Genomic DNA, 16643 nt, shown 5'->3' with positions numbered 1-16643 from the left:
AAAAATCAAAGCCTCTCTTTCCAATAGGACCGACCCTCATTAGCTATTTGCTACTGTTCTTAATGGCAACAATACCACACGTACTGTTTCCACCATTTTTGTTGATTAATTAGCTTCCATTTTGTCTTTTGCTGCATGTTATTATAGTGGACACTATCGAATTAGGGTTAAATGTCGGGAAGATGAACATGGTGGGGCTGGTTTTCTATTCTTCTTATGTATATAAATTAAAATGAGAAGGGAATATATGTTCTTTTCGAAACAGTTGTTTGGGTTAAAGGAAGTTGTAGTTATTTGTATTCTTCGTAAATTTAAAATTTAATTTTTATACTTTTATTTTAAGAATTTAATTTCTATATTTGTCGATTTTAATATTCAAGTTCGATTGTTAACATGTTAGATTTTTATTAAATTGATTGATTTTATATTTAAAAAAACTCAGTTGATAGCAATGTAACTAAAAAATAATATTGTAATGAACTTGAATTTAACAAAATAATTTTAACAAGATAATAATTGAACTTGAATTTTGAAATCTGGAAAGTAGAGCACTAAATTTCTAGAAATAAAAGTATAGAGGCTAAACTTTAAATTTACAAAGACTACAAGGACTTATAACATATTTTAACCTTTTTTGGTGTAAAAGGACCTTTCCAAGCAAATTGGAGATCTTATGAATTTTGATAGTTAGCAGTTCATGACAATTAATCATGACATTAATGTTTTATATTAATTGTACATATTTTGATAGGTATAATAACAAATTTTACTCTTAATGTTTATATATTTTGTATAAATATTTCGATTAAAATTATAAATCAAAATAAAATTGATAAAATATATAAATTTTAAAAGATGAATTTACTATTATAAGAAGAAAAAATATAATTAACGAAAAATATTAATATTATGAATAATTATTATTAATACTCATAGTATAGAGATGAGAAAATTATAAATGGTGGTAAGACTTAAAATGTATCTTTTCAAATGACATAAAAATCGAGCAATTTAGTCCTAGTTAAAATAAATAAAATTTGATTTTTTAGTGATTATTTTGGATAATTTCTATTATTAATCTTGTATTATGCGACGTTATAAATTTAGTCTCTGTATTTTACTTTAATTCATTTTAGTTCATATTTTTATCGAATTTTGAAATTTTACTCTTAATCCAAACCATAAATCTATTTATATTAAATATTGCTACTAGCCCTTACTATGTATAAATTACGAATTTAATTTTTATTCTCTAATTTAATTATATTTAATTTATATAATAATAAAATTTTAAAATAACAGAATTTAATAACTATCGTCTAATTAGAAATTTCAAATTCGAAAAATATATGTAACTTATGCATTTATGTAAGGACCTGTCAATTAGGTTATTTATTTCAGTTCATCTAGTGATGGATTATCACATGTGAAAATCAGACAAAACTGCAATTGTATGGCAATGGCAGATGAAACTGTTTTCTTTTTCTTAGTAAATACAAGACAAACAAACATCATTCAAGTGAAATTATTACTTTTTTTTTTTTCACTTCATAAATGTTTGGGAATCTGAACTATTCTTTTAACATTGTAATGTCTTTTTCTTCTTAAGGACGGTTGTTGAAATTGGATTAAATTCATTGGTATAAATTTAAAATAACGAAATATATCTATTAATTTATAAATCATTATGAATTGATTGAATTTAATTTTATAATTTTATATATTTTAATAATTTATTTAATTAAAATTAGACCAACAATTAAATTAATTAAATTAGAAATTACTAATATAACAAATCAATCAAACTGCAATTCAATTCTAAAAGATTTTTAATTCTAGGCCTATTTTCAGGCTTGCCCAACCTATAAGCTTGTTTCATTATTGACAATATTAATAAAAATAAAAATATATTTTATATTAATATTTATATATGTTCATAATTAAATTTAAATTTATTTTTTATTATTTAAATTGAATTTGGATTGAGCCTAATTAACTCGAGATAATTTTTTTTTATTATCTTTTAGCTCAATCCAAGTCCAACTTAGGGCTAGGCAAGTCATTTTAACTTGAGATAAGAAAATTTATTTTTTAATTATTTAAATTTATATTAACAAAGTTGTTATATATATATATATATACACACACATGTGGGCTTTGTTGTTGGTTCTCAAAGGGAGGGCGAAAATTTGCTTCAAATTTTGGTCACGTTGGTCGTTTTAGAACCTTGCATGCAGGCCCATGATATTAGAACCTACAAAAGTTTCAAAAAAGATAACAGATAAATTTATTTCTTAAAGTTTATATATATTTTATCAATTTGACCCTTATTCTTTTTAATTAAGTTTAACCATTAACCTTTCAAAAAATAATCAAATTATATTTTTCTAATAGAAATGCTAAGTAAAACAAGAACTTTAACGTAGTTGGTGGGGTAACCCGTGTGACAGTCTATGTATGTATTATGCTGACATGACACTATTTATCTTATATGCTATGTCAAAAAATAATTTAAAATTATAAAAGTACGAAAGAATTAAAATTTAAAAAAAAAAGCATGAAGTTTAAAAGTTTAACATTTTCATTTAAAAACAACAATTTCATTTTTTTTTTTGAAAAGTTGATGTCAAAATTTGACTCTTCTTAAAAGGTTGAATGCCAAATTTAACTAAAAAAAAAGAATAAAAATCAAATTAACAAAAACTATAAACATCAAGGGCTACATTTATCATTATCTTTATAGATTTTTTAAAATATGCTTTAAAATGTAAATGTTGCTAAGTATATAGGGTTTCTTCGCCAGAGTTTGAATCTATCAAATGATGTGTTTTTAACATTTTGTTTCAATTGTAAATCGGTATAATAACGAATTTAGTTCTCAACTTTTACAAGGTTTTGGTAAAAATATTAGACCCTTCTACTAGGAGTTAGATTGCATTTTGTTTTCTCCACTAAAAAAAAATAGGTAAATTAGTCTCTATATGTTAGATCAATGAACAAATTGGTCCTTCTGTTAAAAATTTGATTCATTTTTATTGTTAAAAACTACTCTTTGTACATCAGTATGAGATGCACATGGTATGTCACATGTAACAGTCTAATTATTCCATCAACCACGACAGTTTTTAACATCAGAAATAGATGAAATTTTTAACAAGAATGACCGATTTACTCTCTTTAATCTAATGTACAGGGACTAATTTGTCTATTTTTTTAGTAAAATAAACAAAATATAATCTAACTTCTAGTACAAGGACTTCTATGATACTTTTACCCAAAATTTCATTTATCTTTTTATATCAAAGGTAAGTGAAGCAAATTCAATTCAATTTGACAGTTAATTATTTTATTTTAATTAAATTAAGGTTGATTATTAGTCAACAACATGTCAAAAATTGTACATTTAATTTATTTTAGAAAAAAAAAACAAAAACAAAAACAAAATGTAAACCCGTAAAACTAACGTTGCAAGAATTTTCTCTCAATTTTCTCCCAACTTCCCATCTTCTTTCTCATCCCCCATTTTCTCTCATTTTGTTTTCTTTTTAATTTGTTTACGAGAATTCTTTTTTCAACCACAACAACAATACTTAAAGAAAATTTATTATATGATCATCGTTAAGCATCAGAATTGAAAGTCTCAACGTACATTTAATCTTCGATAATTCAAGAAAATAACAGGTAATTTTTCTTATGATTTTATCAATGGCTTGTGGTTGAATATTTTGATAAAAAAAAAGTTTTGGAAAAATATTCAACTCCATATTCAATTTTATCGAAAGCTTTTTCAATTTAATTTTTATTCATTTGGATATTTTAATATGTTTGATGTCAATTTTGTTACGACAACATCTCGATGGGTTGCATTATACCTGCAAATAGTTTTTTTATATAGAGCCAAGGCCTTCAAATCATGCCAATTATGTGTATGTGTGCATATAAACATATATATCCCCAATGATGGCTTTCCAAGGACGAAATCATATAAATAAAAACAATCAGGGTTATGAAAATAAGGGGCATAACTCTAATCAAACCATCTAACAGAATGGTGAGGTTTATAAGAAGTTTAAATGTATATTATATAAGATTTTAAGTTCGAGTCTTGTGAATGAAGAAAATAATGTTAGAAAAAATTTTGTTTTCATTTAAATATATGACTTGATTCGACTTTAAATTTAGTCAGAATTCAATTATAGGATTTTTAAACCGAATGAATTTAAAAAGACTGGAAATTTGTTGAATTTTGAGACTTTGTATCTTGTTTGGATAGGAGGAAAATTAACACTACGAGCGAGAAAATGAGAAAGAAAATCTTCCACCTAGAGAAAGACATCACCATCATTTCCCTTAATTCCTTCATATCCAATTTAAACTGTTCAAAAATCTGTCAGTTTTCATATTTTAGAACTGTAATTTTCTGTTTGATGAAATTCCCAGAACTTTCATTTTGATTTCCTTTATATACAAGCAAGGTTTTTTTTTTTTTATACATTTTAATCCAAAAAAACAGTGCATTAATCACTAATCAGTCCCACTATAAAACACCTTCAATTAACATGTCGATATTAATGAAATAATTCTTTTACTTACTTTATTTATTTAATTAATATGTGGAGTAGATTAAAGAGCATAACTTACAGGAAAGTAAAACGACATCACCATCATCATAAAACGACGGCGGCGGCGGTAACGGCGGCAATGCCTAGTGAATGTACTGAACCCCTTACGAGTCCCTTTGGGGAATTGGCGACGAATTTATCGGACTCGGAGCTCCGAGAGACGGCTTATGAGATCCTCGTCGGAGCCCGTCTGAGTTCAGGCGGGAAATCGTCGACTTACGCGTCGGATTCGGAAAAGAATTCGGAAAGGGCGGCCGCGACACCGCAGACGTTGACGTCAAGGGCGGCGAGTAAAGTGAAGAAGGCATTGGGATTGAGATCAAGGAGGAAGAAAGCGAGTGAGAAGGCCGAGTCGGAACGAGTCAAAAAGGTGAGTACGATTGGGGAAACGATGCGAGTTCAAATGCGAGTTTCAGAGCAAATGGATTCCCGAGTTAGAAAAGCTCTTTCCAAAGTAGCCGCTGATCAGGTTCGTTAAAGAAAAAAAAAATTGTATTAACGGTTTCTTTTTTTTTGGTTAATTTCGTTAAACATCCTCAAGATATTAACTAAATTTTAAATTGGTCCTAAACATCTATTGTTCCAATTGAATTAACTGTTTTTGGAATTGGATTGGTTGTCAAATTGGTCAAACCATCTGTTCCTGATTCAATCGGTTTGTCCAACCTGTTTAGTTCAAATCAAATAAATTATTAAAAAATCATAAATATTGCAAATTTAAATTATAAAATCCGATTCAACTAGTTCATGAATCAATTAATTTTTAACTCTATTTGAACTAATATCTTGACTGGTTCCTAGTCCAACAGATCCAATCTAATTATTAAAATAATGATTGAATTTTTTAACTCAAGTTCCGTTTTAATCAAATACTTTTGATTGTTGTTAACTTTAGCTATTTAAATCTCACACAATTCTTTTTCTAAACACATATAGATTAATAATATTTTGAACACATCAAATCTAATCTCACATTTAATCCTAAAGGTGATTGTTAGACTAATGTAATGCCTTGATTGGAACAAAAATTTAACTTTAAGATTTAATTGAAATTTTTAAGTTTTAGATGAATTTAAAATTTAATCTATAATTTAAGGATGTCTAGTGCAATTAATTTCTTTCTCTATATTATAATTTTATTATGGAAAAATTATGAGTTATGCTTTTAAATTGTGAATACTAAATTGGGAGGGTCTAATCAATTGTGATCGAGTTAATTTAATTTTTAACATCTTCAAGTTATTTTGGGTTCAAATTATTTTGACGATATTTCAAGTTTGAGTCAATTTTAAGTTAGGGTTATTTCGGGTTTGAGTAATTTTATGTTCGAATCAGTTGGGATTGTCATTGAGGTTTTCAGGTTATTTTAGGTTAGTGTAATTTTGGATTGAAGACATTTCAAGTCGAGCCATTTTAAGTTTGGATTATTTCGGATTTGAATAGTTTTTATTTTAAGTTAGACAAGTTAGAATTGTTAACTTTTTATGATTAAATTGAATCAAATCGAATTTGAATTCAGATAAATTAAATTAAATTTTCGAATTCTGAATAAAAAATGATAGGTCTAATGAACATAAATTGATAGTCTCGTTGTTGCTTTCTTTTTATCAAAGTGGATTGGATCGAGTGGGATTTCGGATTAATTCACTTTGTTTCTTGTATCAGAAAATAGAGTCAATGGTGTTACCACTTGAGATGTTGCAGCAACTCAAGCCTTCTGATTTTCCAAACCAAGAAGAATATGAAGCTTGGCAAAGAAGAAATTTAAAGCTCCTCGAAGCCGGACTCCTTTTGCATCCTCTAGTGCCACTCGATGACGAAAACACTGCTCCTCAGCAGCTCCGAGAGATCATTGACGGAGCATTGGAGAAGCCTTTGGAAACCAGCAAAAACAATGAAACAATGCAAGCCCTCCGTACTGTTGTTTTATCACTTGCTTGTAGAACAAGCAACAATATCGGGTCAGTTTCCGAGACCAGTACTCACTGGGCAGATGGATTCCCAATGAACCTTAAAATCTACCAAATGCTACTCGAAGCTTGTTTCGATGTCAACGACGAAACATCGGTCATCGAGGAGCTAGATGAAGTCCTAGAGCTCATTAAAAAGACATGGTTAGTCCTAGGAATGAACCAAATGCTACATAACCTTTGTTTCTTGTGGATACTATTTAACCGTTACGCGACGATGGATCAAGCTGAAGGCGACTTATTGAGTGCCAGCAATAACCTATTGATCAAAGTCGAAAATGATGCCAAGGCGATGAAAGGAGATGAGAATTATTGTAGGATGTTGAGTTCTACTTTGGGTGCGATTTCGAGTTGGGCTGAGAAAAGGTTGCTTGGTTACCACAGATATTTTCGAAGCGATAATGCCGAGTCGACAATGGGGTGTGTTGTTTCGATGGCGGTTCTGTCGGTGAAGATAATGGAAGGAGGAGAAGGTATCTCAAATGAGGATCATATAGAAGGAAACGAAATGGATGTGGGTCAAGAGAAGGTTGATGCATACATAAAGTCATCGTTACGTGCTGCTTTTGTTCAGGCAAGTTTCCAGTATTATTTCATTATAATTATGTCCGTGCAACTCAATGTGCAAAATATAAGATGAGAAAGGTCATATAATTTTTTTTCCTTAAAGTTACAAGTAATAATTTATATCAATTGGTCTAATTAGAATTAATAATTATAAAATTTGACCAATTTCTATTTGAAAGAAAGACTCAAGGTTCTATCTGTTGATAATGTATTTAGACAGATAATGGAGACGGTAAAGTCCAGCAAGTCATCATCAACAGGTCAACAAAATGAGCTTCCATTCATGGCTAAACTAGCGGAAGATGTCAGTACACTAGCATTCACAGAGAAAGAGACATTCAGTCCAATATTGAAAAGGTGGCATCTACTTGCAGCTGGTGTAGCAGTAGCCACACTTCATTCATGTTATGGGAATGAACTAAAGCAATATGTTTCAAGCATTGATGAATTAACACCAGATGTATTGGAGGTAATGAAAGGTGCTGATAAGTTGGAGAAAGATTTGGTGCAAATTGCAGTTGAGAATTCAGAGGATAGTGAAGATGGTGGGAAATCAATTATAAGAGAGATGCTTCCTTATGAGGCTGACTCTGTTACTTCTAATTTGGTCAAGTCATGGATAAAGACTAGAACTGATAGATTGAAGGAATGGGTTGATAGGAACTTGCAACAAGAGGTAATTTATGGTTTGAATATGGTGCAATTCTGGGTTTTTGATCCTTAAATTTGAGATTTAGCCTCCTAATAGTTAACACTATTAACCGTTAAGATGCTGATTGGAATTTTTCTATAAACATCCTTATCAGCATAAGGGGTGTTTTTTAAAACAAAAATAAAAATAAATAAGCATTTTAATCATAACAATTAATGGAATTGACTATTTAGACTAATGATGTTATAAAAATAGAAAGATGTTTAAATAATACAACAAATAATGCAACATTTAGCTTCTGAATTTAACATTTTTTTTCAACTTGATCACTCAACATTTTTCTTGTTTACATTAGTTTGTGAACTAGTTAACTTTTTTCAATTTTAGTCCTTATAATGACATGATACTTAGAGATTGCATTACGCCCACTTAATATTTTTAGTGTATGACATGATATAATATTATAGTGTCTTATTGTCACATGGATCAAAACTGGAAAAAGCTGTCAAATCTTGAGACTAATTGTTACTAAGTTCAGAGATTAATTGTTACTTTATCTCATAATATAAAGACTAAAATTTAAATTTAAACATGGTAAAGAGATCAAAATCATAACCCGGTGTATTGAATATTCAAGTGCAAGTTTCAGGTATGGCTTGAATCTCAATTCATCAGCTGCTAATTACTGACTTTTTTTTATGCATTGTGAATTGTCTATCTCTTTGTAGGTATGGGATCCACGGGCAAATAGAGAGCGCTTTGCACTGTCAGCTGTTGAAGTTTTGCGGATTGTAGATGAAGCTTTTGAAGCATTCTTTTTGTTACCAATAACAACGCATTCTGCCTTGCTTCCAGATTTAGCCACAGGGATTAACAGTTGTCTTCAACATTATATATCCATGGCAAAGTTTGGCTGTGGTACGTATTTACATAATGCATGATTTAGAAATTTTGGTGTAGGGTTAGGAATTTTGGTTTTCTTTTTTTCGTGCATGCGTACAGCAGAACCGCTCGCAAATATTGAATAAAACTAAAAGGAGAATATACTATCTTCTCGTCTACAGGGACTCAAAGTACATATGTTCCCGCAATGCCACCTTTAACAAGATGTTCTAGACGGCCCAAACTTCCTAGTGTATTTAAGAAAAAAGAAAAAGTTCCTAAGAAATCTCAAGCTGGGACTGTAAATGGCAATGAAAATGACTCATTCGGAACACCCCAAATGTGTTGTCGTATTAATACCCTAAACTATATTCAAAACGAATTGAATGTATTAGCAAAAAGAGATATTACCCATCTTTCCAGTTCTGGAACCAATCAAGACATTGCCGATCGGATGGAGAAAGTATTTGAACTTTCAGCTGCTGCATGTGTTGAAGGGATCCAACAATTATGTGAAGCAACTGCAAATAAGGTCATATTCCAAGACCTAAGTCATTTCTTTTGGGACGGTTTGTATACAGGGGAAGTTTCATCTACAAGGATCGATCCTTTCCTACAAAAGCTTGATCATTACTTGGAGGTCATTTCGATAACTGTACATGATAAAGTCAGAACACAAGTTATAACTGAAGTGATGAAGGTTTCTTTTGATGGTTTCTTAATGGTTTTACTGGCTGGAGGCCCTCCTCGTGCTTTTACCCTGCAAGATTATGAAATCATAGATGAGGATTTTAATTTCTTGACTGATTTGTTTTGGTCTAATGGTGATGGACTTCCTGCTGAGTTAATAGAACAATTTTCAACTAAAGTTAAAGATATTCTACCCTTATTTAATACTGATACTGATAGCTTGATTGAGAAATTTAAACAAGTAACATTAGAGAGTTGTGCTTCTTCTTCTGCTAAGTCTAAGCTTCCGTTGCCACCGACAACCGGGCAGTGGAGTCCGACGGAACCGAATACGGTGTTGCGCGTTTTGTGTTATCGGAATGATGAAACAGCAGCTAAGTTCCTTAAGAAGACTTACCATTTGCCAAAGAGACTTTAACATTTTTTGTTCCTGGTGAAAAAGAACAGTCGAATGATGCAAGTTCTTAGGTATAAACTGCTTCAAGTGATTCATATAGCTGCCTGGATATGGAAAATTATGTTGCTTACTGAATGAATTGAAAAGGAGAAAAAAAATTCCAAACGTTTTTCTCCCAAGCTGTAGTTTCTTTTTCAATTATTACCATGGAGTAAATCTATTCAAGAACCAAGAAAATTAGCAATTTGAATAAAATATTAAATTTAAAAAATAAATTTAACTAGAAAAAATTATTTAAAATATGAATCAAGCTTAAACTCCCTAAATCAAAGTTAGAGTATTTTATTTTATTTTTATATATTACATAATTTAGACTATATAAAATTAAACTAGAATAATTCATGATATACAATGTATATATTAAAATATATGTTAAATTTATACCAAACTAAACCTAGAAAAGCATGAAAGATGCTAATAGTAATGTACATGGAATATAAAGAAAAGGAAAATTTTGATAACAGTTAAGCAAAGGAAATTTCGTGGGACTTACAGCCAAATGTAGCCAAGGTAAGATTAGATTGTAGCATTAAAACGTAGGAAGATTGGTAAGCCATTTATATACAGTAGCACAATCGAAGAGCATTAAGCCACTAATTAAGCTTATTGTATAAATATCTGAGTAGAAATGGACATATATACTTATAATGTGATCTCATTAAAATATGCAATAAGCTCATAACTTAATGAAAATCTTTAGAATATAAAGAATATGTCATTTTTTATTTTAAATAATATAATATATACTAGATTATGTCTGATTAAAAATAAAATTATTTTATAAAATTTGATCTCAATAAATGAAATTTTAATTTAATGGTAAACTAAAAGGATATGGATATAAATTTCTTATATGTGTATATTTTTCATTTTCTATATAAAATGATAAAAATACTGTTAAAATAATACAATTTATAGTAACTATAAATTATTAATATTTTAAACATGAACAACAAAAAATATTTTTGCTGTGTTTATGTCTTGTTAGTACAAGAGAAATATTTTGACAATAAAAGTCAGGTGCAAAATTTGAAAATTTTATTATAGGAGATGAAAGAAGAAAGATTAATTTGATCATAGTGATTAATTTAAATAATTCAAAAAATCTCAATTTATCATTTGTAATTATTGATTTTTTATGCATTGTGTATTATTTATCTCTTTGTAGGTATAGGATTGTTGTCATATTTATATTTCCTAAACACTTATTGAAAGTAATTCTTTTCTACGAATTGATGTAACTTCTCCAGATTTAGCCGTAATATTTAGGCCGAATTTGGAGTGTAACATGCACGGTTAACAATTGTAGTTAAATTTTAAAATATGAAAAAGGAATTGAATTTTCAAAAATAAAAATAGAAATAGAAATAGAGAAATTAATTTCAAATGAAGAAAATCAGGCCAACTTAATTACATAAGCGTATTTTAACATTTTTTTTCTCAGATAATGAAAATGCCATACGATTGGCATGGAAACCTAGTCAAATTGTCCTCAAATCGATCCTACTTGCCCATAGTGAGACTATGGACCTTCACTGTTCCACACCCTCAATGCGGTTACCCAAAAAATTTCTTTATAACAAAAAAGAGCCTCATTTTTTAAAGGTCCACGCCCTTTCGTACTGATACGGACCTGCTAAGTTCCAAGAGAAATAACAAAATTACAAAGCCTTCCCTAACATTTACCTGCTTTTCCTAGCTGTCCATAACTGATTTTCAGTTTCTTCCTTGGCTTTTTAGCAGAGAGAACAGCCAGGAAGTACTTCACCGTGAATCAAATTCCAATTTCTTTTCTTCTTTTACTATTCTCTGCTTCTCTTTTGATTTCTCTATCTTCTCTTTTCTGTATTTTGGTATTTTTTTTTTTTTTCAGATTATTACTCTGTTTCTTATTTTTCATTCTTCACACTGTTGTTTATTTTCTTGTTCCTGACATTTTAAACTTTCTTTTTCATTTCCAGCTACACTCACTTTCCGTCTCCAATATTACGCCCAGGAATTTTCAGGTGATGCCTTTCTTTTCTTTTATTTTTCTTCACTGTAATTCTTCGTTATATTCGAATAAAAACAAATGATAATATTACTATTCTCTGCTTCTCTGCTTCTCTTTTGATTTTTCTATCTTCTCTTTTCTGTATTTTGGTATTGTTTTTTTTTTTCAGATTGTTACTCTGTTTCTTATTTTTCATTCTTTACACTGTTGTTTATTTTCTTGTTCCTAACATTTTAAACTTTCTTTTTCATTTCCAGCTACACTCACTTTCCGTCTCCAATATTACGCTCAGGAATTGTCAGGTGATGCCTTTCTTTTCTTTTATTTTTCTTCTCTGTAATTCTTCGTTATATTCGAATAAAAACAAATGATAATAAGAACATAATCCAGTCGACTTAGTACTTCCCTTCTCCATTCAAACCAAAATCTTTCTTCTTCCTCAACCATATCCTTCAAATCCTTGTTTACCTTGTTCTTCTTCCTCCTCATTTCCCTCCGCTCTCCGCTGGCTCTCTCCCCTTTCCTCTACCGCCTTCACCCTCCACCTCCGCTACTTCCTCTAAGCCCCCGCGTCCCTTTTCTTTGCGAGCTCAACCCACAGCTACCGGTTTATCTCTCCCCAGTGATAAAAAAGACCAACGATGATCATACACTTATTTCACTCCACCAAAGGAAAACCGAACAAGCTTGGACCCTTCATTCTCAATCCCCTCACCTCCCTACCCCTACTTGCTTAAGCCGCTTCGTTGCTCAACTCTTTCGAAGCCACTCCTCAATCTCTCTCACGCGCTCGTACTATCATCACCCGCCTCCGCAATGAACGCCAGCTGCACCGTCTCGACGCCAACTCCCCTCGGCCTCTGCGAAATCCGGCCATACCCTTTACGCCTCTTCGCTCATCAAGTCCATGCTTCGCTCTGGTTACCTACCCCACGTCAAAGCATGGAGCGCTGTCGTTTCGCGGCTCTCTACCGAGCCACCCTCTGAGTCGATCAACCGTTTTGACTCCGTGACTCGCCGCGTCAGGCGTTTCGCGGATCCTTCAATTGTTGCTGATTCCAATCCTGACACGTTTGCCTATAATGCTGTGCTTAACGCATCTGCTAATTTGGGGGACAAAAGTAAGTTGTTGAAATTGTGTATGGAATGATGGCTGATGATGCAGGGATTAAGCCTGATATGGTTTCATTTAATATATTGATTGATGGGTGCATATTGATAAATGACAGTGACGGTGCATGTTTTTTCAAGATTATTTCAAAATATTATTATACATTTTTCTATATTCAATAATTTTTAAAAATTAAGTTATTTAAAATTAAATAGACTTGAAAAGGAATTAAACTTGTTTGTAATTAAATTTTGCAGTACACTCTCTATGGAGGTTGGAGGATCACCACTTTTGTAAGTTTTCTCAACATAATTGGTAAATGAAATGTTATGACTTATTGAACACTAAAATTGGGCTAGCAGGAAAGAAATATCGGAAGTGGAGCCAGCGGACTGTTGGATGGCAGTAAATCGTCTTTTCTTCTATCCTTATAGATTGGTCGATGTAACATTTCAGGGATATGATCTGAATAGCCCTCCATTGAAACCTTACGTCATGTCGCGACGGTTTCGACTATTTTTCATAGCCTATTCTACAGGTGTGTGTGTGCTTTTTTTTATTTTTGATTGATTTTTATTATTATCGCTTTTTAGTGTTTATTTTTTATTAATGTTTATGTGTAATTGAGTAGGTTTATTGGTAATAGAAAAGGGACAAGTTTTGATGGCAGCTAAGGAAGACGTGGGAAGTCTTCTAGACCGTAGATTACTTGACCTTTCTATTGGGAAGGTAGACATACTAGCTCTTTCCACGGATGAGAGACTACTTGCTGTTTGTATTCCCGACATTATATATATTTGATGTGGAATCTTTTATGGTCCAGGTACTCCTATTTCTTTATTAAGTATTATTTTTAATTGTTCTCAATCCAATTTTTTGTTTGTGTGTAAAATTTATAAAAATATATATAAAATTAAATAATACATGAAATTCCTATATTTTGAAACGTCAAAATCCATTTGAAATTTGGAGAATTTTGCTGTTCTTCAGAATATGGAACCTAGGTGTTCGATTCCGTTGCCTCAGGCAGGCTTTATTAAGGACATCGTATGGCGAAAGGCGGCTAAATATAATTTCCTTGTCCTTACAAAGGATGGAAAATTATTCCATGGAAAGTTTCCTGACCCCTCTCTCACAGAACTAATGGATGGCATTGACGCAGGTATAAAATTTGCTATTTTATTAAAAGTCCTTGGAATTTTTGTATGTTTTAAAAAATCTAACTATATTTACTTTTTGATTTTTTTTAGTGGAATCGAGCGACATAGGCGACATTGTGGTCGCAAAACAGAACAACATCACTGTTTTCTCATCGGATTTAAATGAGAAAATGATCATACCTCTCTCATCTGAGTTGTGGCTTGGGGTTCCGATGGGTGGAGCGACCAACGTTGGCGAGCCCGTTGATAATTATTCGGATTGCAAGATAAAAGGTAGTTTTATTATTCTGTTCATTTTAATTTTCTTTTTCATCAGAATCAACACAACACGTCCACTACTTCCACAAATTTGGAGCCTATTTTTTTCATCCAACTTGCTTCAATAACAGTTGTGATAGTTGCCATCACTTGTCTCCTTTTTATTCTTCACTGCCTTACACCCTCACATCATATGTTGATTTTTAACTAAAAAATTACATAAATTATCAAAAAGGAAAACTGAACGGTTTTTATTTAAATATTTTTTGTCAGTGGATGCGATTAAATGGATTGTTCTTAACGACGACAACACTTTTAGTGACTGCATTGTTGTGGGAGGCTATAAATATAACGAAGATGGAAGAGAAGAGGATTACCTCCTCTTAGTCCTTAAAAGCAAGATGGGTAGAATTTTAAATGTAAGATATAATTCCTTTAACAATTCTTTTTTAACTCCCAATGGATTAAAAAAAAGAAAAGAAAAGAAAAAGCAATTTCACTTCTCATTTTTTCTTAATGGATTGTGGCAGCCCACCTCCCAGTTAGTGGCATATTCAAAATTTGAGTTTTATTGGAATCTATCCGGTCCCTTTTGCATTGGGCCCCCAGGAATGGGGCCATACCTAATCTTCAATTCCTTCAGAAACGGGTAATATAATATAAACTCTCTTTGCATCTTTTTTTTTTTTTTTCACATTCACTTTTTAATGTTTTATTATTATTATTATTATTATTAAAGCAGCTATATAGTGGTTCTTTCCAATCGAAAAGTCGTAGATAATGAAATCATGCTCGTCTCCTTAAAGGGCATTAAGTCGTTTGCACCTTATTTGGGCCGTGATTCTAAACCGATTTATTTTGATATTGAACGCGATCATTTCATCCCCCGCATTAACCTCCAAGGTATTATTATTATTATTATTATTATTATTATTATTATTATTAATTTGGTTTATAATTGGTTTGGCCTTAGATTATGGCTACAATCAGGTAATGGGTATTTGCTCAGAAGAAGACGAGGAAGGCTATTTTGTTCTTTTTATTTTGCTCTCAGGGGGAAAGCTTAAAATCTATCGCATGGAAGACCATAGAAGGATTGTCCCAGTGTTTGATTAATAGATGATGTCTCATGCAACTATAGAAGAATATCTTTTTAAGGTTTAGGGATCAGTGTATTTTCCTTTGCAGCTATGAATTTTGAATCTTTTGGTTTCTTGATTTTCTTTGTCAATTCAAAATTAGTTGAACTCGTTAAATATAGGTTTTAATATATAATTATTAGTAATATTAAAATTTTAATATAATTATGCTAATTTTAATTAAATTTTATTATTTAATATTTATTTTATAATCGTTGGCTATTTAATTTTATGTATGTATCCTAATTTTTATGGCAAAAGAAAAAAAAATAGAACAGGTTAATATAATTTTGCCTTACCCACTAGATTTATTTAAATATCTAAATTTGTTTTTCGATTTTTTAATACCTAAACTTGGAAAGTATTAAACACAATATTAGTTTCATTGCCAGTAATTTCTTGAATGCATAACAAAAGTTTTATGTTGTAAGTATTAGAAGTTGAGTTGGATCTTAAACAACAACTTCATTTTCCTCTCTCAACTATATAAAAAAAAATGCTTTTAAAAGGACACTCGCAGGATGCATGGTTCAATTTAAAATATTTTCAAATTTATTATTTTAAATAAATATCATAGTGAGGAGTAAATTATGTACAGGGGCATAGAAAGGGGTATTTTGGGGCTTCAACACCCTTCACCTTCGATTTGTCTTCATTTTTCTATTTAGGATTTTATTTTATCATAGTTAAAATATGGTAAACAGTTTAAACAATAAAATGATATTTAAATTATACCTTTTTTCGTCCGTACCTAATTTATTACAGTTGTAAAAAATATCTTTTCACCCATTATTTTGTCACATATGATATTTCTATAGTTTAGTCCTTAAAATAATAAAATTTTGATTTTATCTTTCTAAATTATTATAAAAATATAAATCAATATAATGGTTAAATGATATTTTATCTCTCCCTACAAATAAATAACTGATGCAGTCGTAAACCAACTAAAAATCTAACGAAGGCAAGTGCATCTATCAATTAATAATATAGTTACATTAAGCAAAGATATGTTCCCACGAAGATTAAAAGTACTAGTAATTACCATCTTTCTATTATTTAACCGATAGATTCAAGTAATTGATTAAAACTAAAAGTAACTAAACTAATTAACTACGAAAGAAAATAATCAAGTAAACAAC

At 30.6% G+C, this 16643-nt stretch overlaps 2 protein-coding genes across 9 annotated transcripts; both read left to right on the top strand.

Moving 5' to 3' along the window:
- Positions 1-3430: 3430 nt before the first annotated feature.
- On the top strand, positions 3431-9945 carry LOC108472506 (protein unc-13 homolog). The gene is made up of 7 exons (XM_053031058.1): positions 3431-3681; positions 4623-5095; positions 5916-5920; positions 6288-7166; positions 7380-7835; positions 8540-8729; positions 8876-9945. Exons 2-7 carry the CDS (start codon positions 4702-4704, stop codon positions 9799-9801), a joined length of 2850 nt encoding a protein of 949 aa, XP_052887018.1. The 5' UTR covers positions 3431-3681; positions 4623-4701; the 3' UTR covers positions 9802-9945.
- Positions 9946-11325: 1380 nt separating this feature from the next.
- LOC108483667 (nuclear pore complex protein NUP214-like) lies at positions 11326-15666 on the top strand. Of its 8 annotated transcripts, none has more exons than XM_053030515.1 (12): positions 11426-11693; positions 11802-11846; positions 12091-12135; positions 13202-13237; positions 13401-13482; positions 13576-13767; positions 13935-14106; positions 14195-14377; positions 14636-14781; positions 14893-15011; positions 15102-15265; positions 15336-15666. In XM_053030515.1, exons 6-12 carry the CDS (start codon positions 13699-13701, stop codon positions 15476-15478), a joined length of 996 nt encoding a protein of 331 aa, XP_052886475.1. In that variant the 5' UTR covers positions 11426-11693; positions 11802-11846; positions 12091-12135; positions 13202-13237; positions 13401-13482; positions 13576-13698; the 3' UTR covers positions 15479-15666. The 8 variants fall into 8 exon arrangements, with proteins under 8 accessions (XP_052886478.1, XP_052886475.1, XP_052886473.1 ...); XM_053030513.1 differs by having other exon boundaries at positions 13307-13482; XM_053030518.1 differs by having other exon boundaries at positions 11326-11693; positions 13202-13482; positions 15353-15666.
- Positions 15667-16643: the final 977 nt, after the last annotated feature.

The sequence above is a fragment of the Gossypium arboreum genome, chromosome 7 (assembly GCF_025698485.1).
Source record: "Gossypium arboreum isolate Shixiya-1 chromosome 7, ASM2569848v2, whole genome shotgun sequence".
Taxonomy (NCBI): domain Eukaryota; kingdom Viridiplantae; phylum Streptophyta; class Magnoliopsida; order Malvales; family Malvaceae; genus Gossypium; species Gossypium arboreum.
The sequence above is the reverse complement of the archived record's forward strand: the minus strand, read 5'-3'. Positions and strand labels throughout refer to the sequence as shown.

Bases quoted from the DNA above. Each gene is read 5' to 3' on its own strand.
- LOC108472506 (XM_053031058.1), top strand. From the start codon at position 4,702: ATGCCTAGTGAATGTACTGAACCCCTTACGAGTCCCTTTGGGGAATTG. The intron at 7,167-7,379 runs GCAAGTTTCCAG...GTATTTAGACAG, and splicing joins TACGTGCTGCTTTTGTTCAG to ATAATGGAGACGGTAAAGTC. The intron at 8,730-8,875 runs GTACGTATTTAC...TCTCGTCTACAG, and splicing joins CATGGCAAAGTTTGGCTGTG to GGACTCAAAGTACATATGTT.
- LOC108483667 (XM_053030514.1), top strand. From the start codon at position 13,699: ATGAGAGACTACTTGCTGTTTGTATTCCCGACATTATATATATTTGAT. The intron at 14,378-14,635 runs GTAGTTTTATTA...ATTTTTTGTCAG, and splicing joins TTCGGATTGCAAGATAAAAG to TGGATGCGATTAAATGGATT. The intron at 15,266-15,335 runs GTATTATTATTA...GTTTGGCCTTAG, and splicing joins CCCCCGCATTAACCTCCAAG to ATTATGGCTACAATCAGGTA.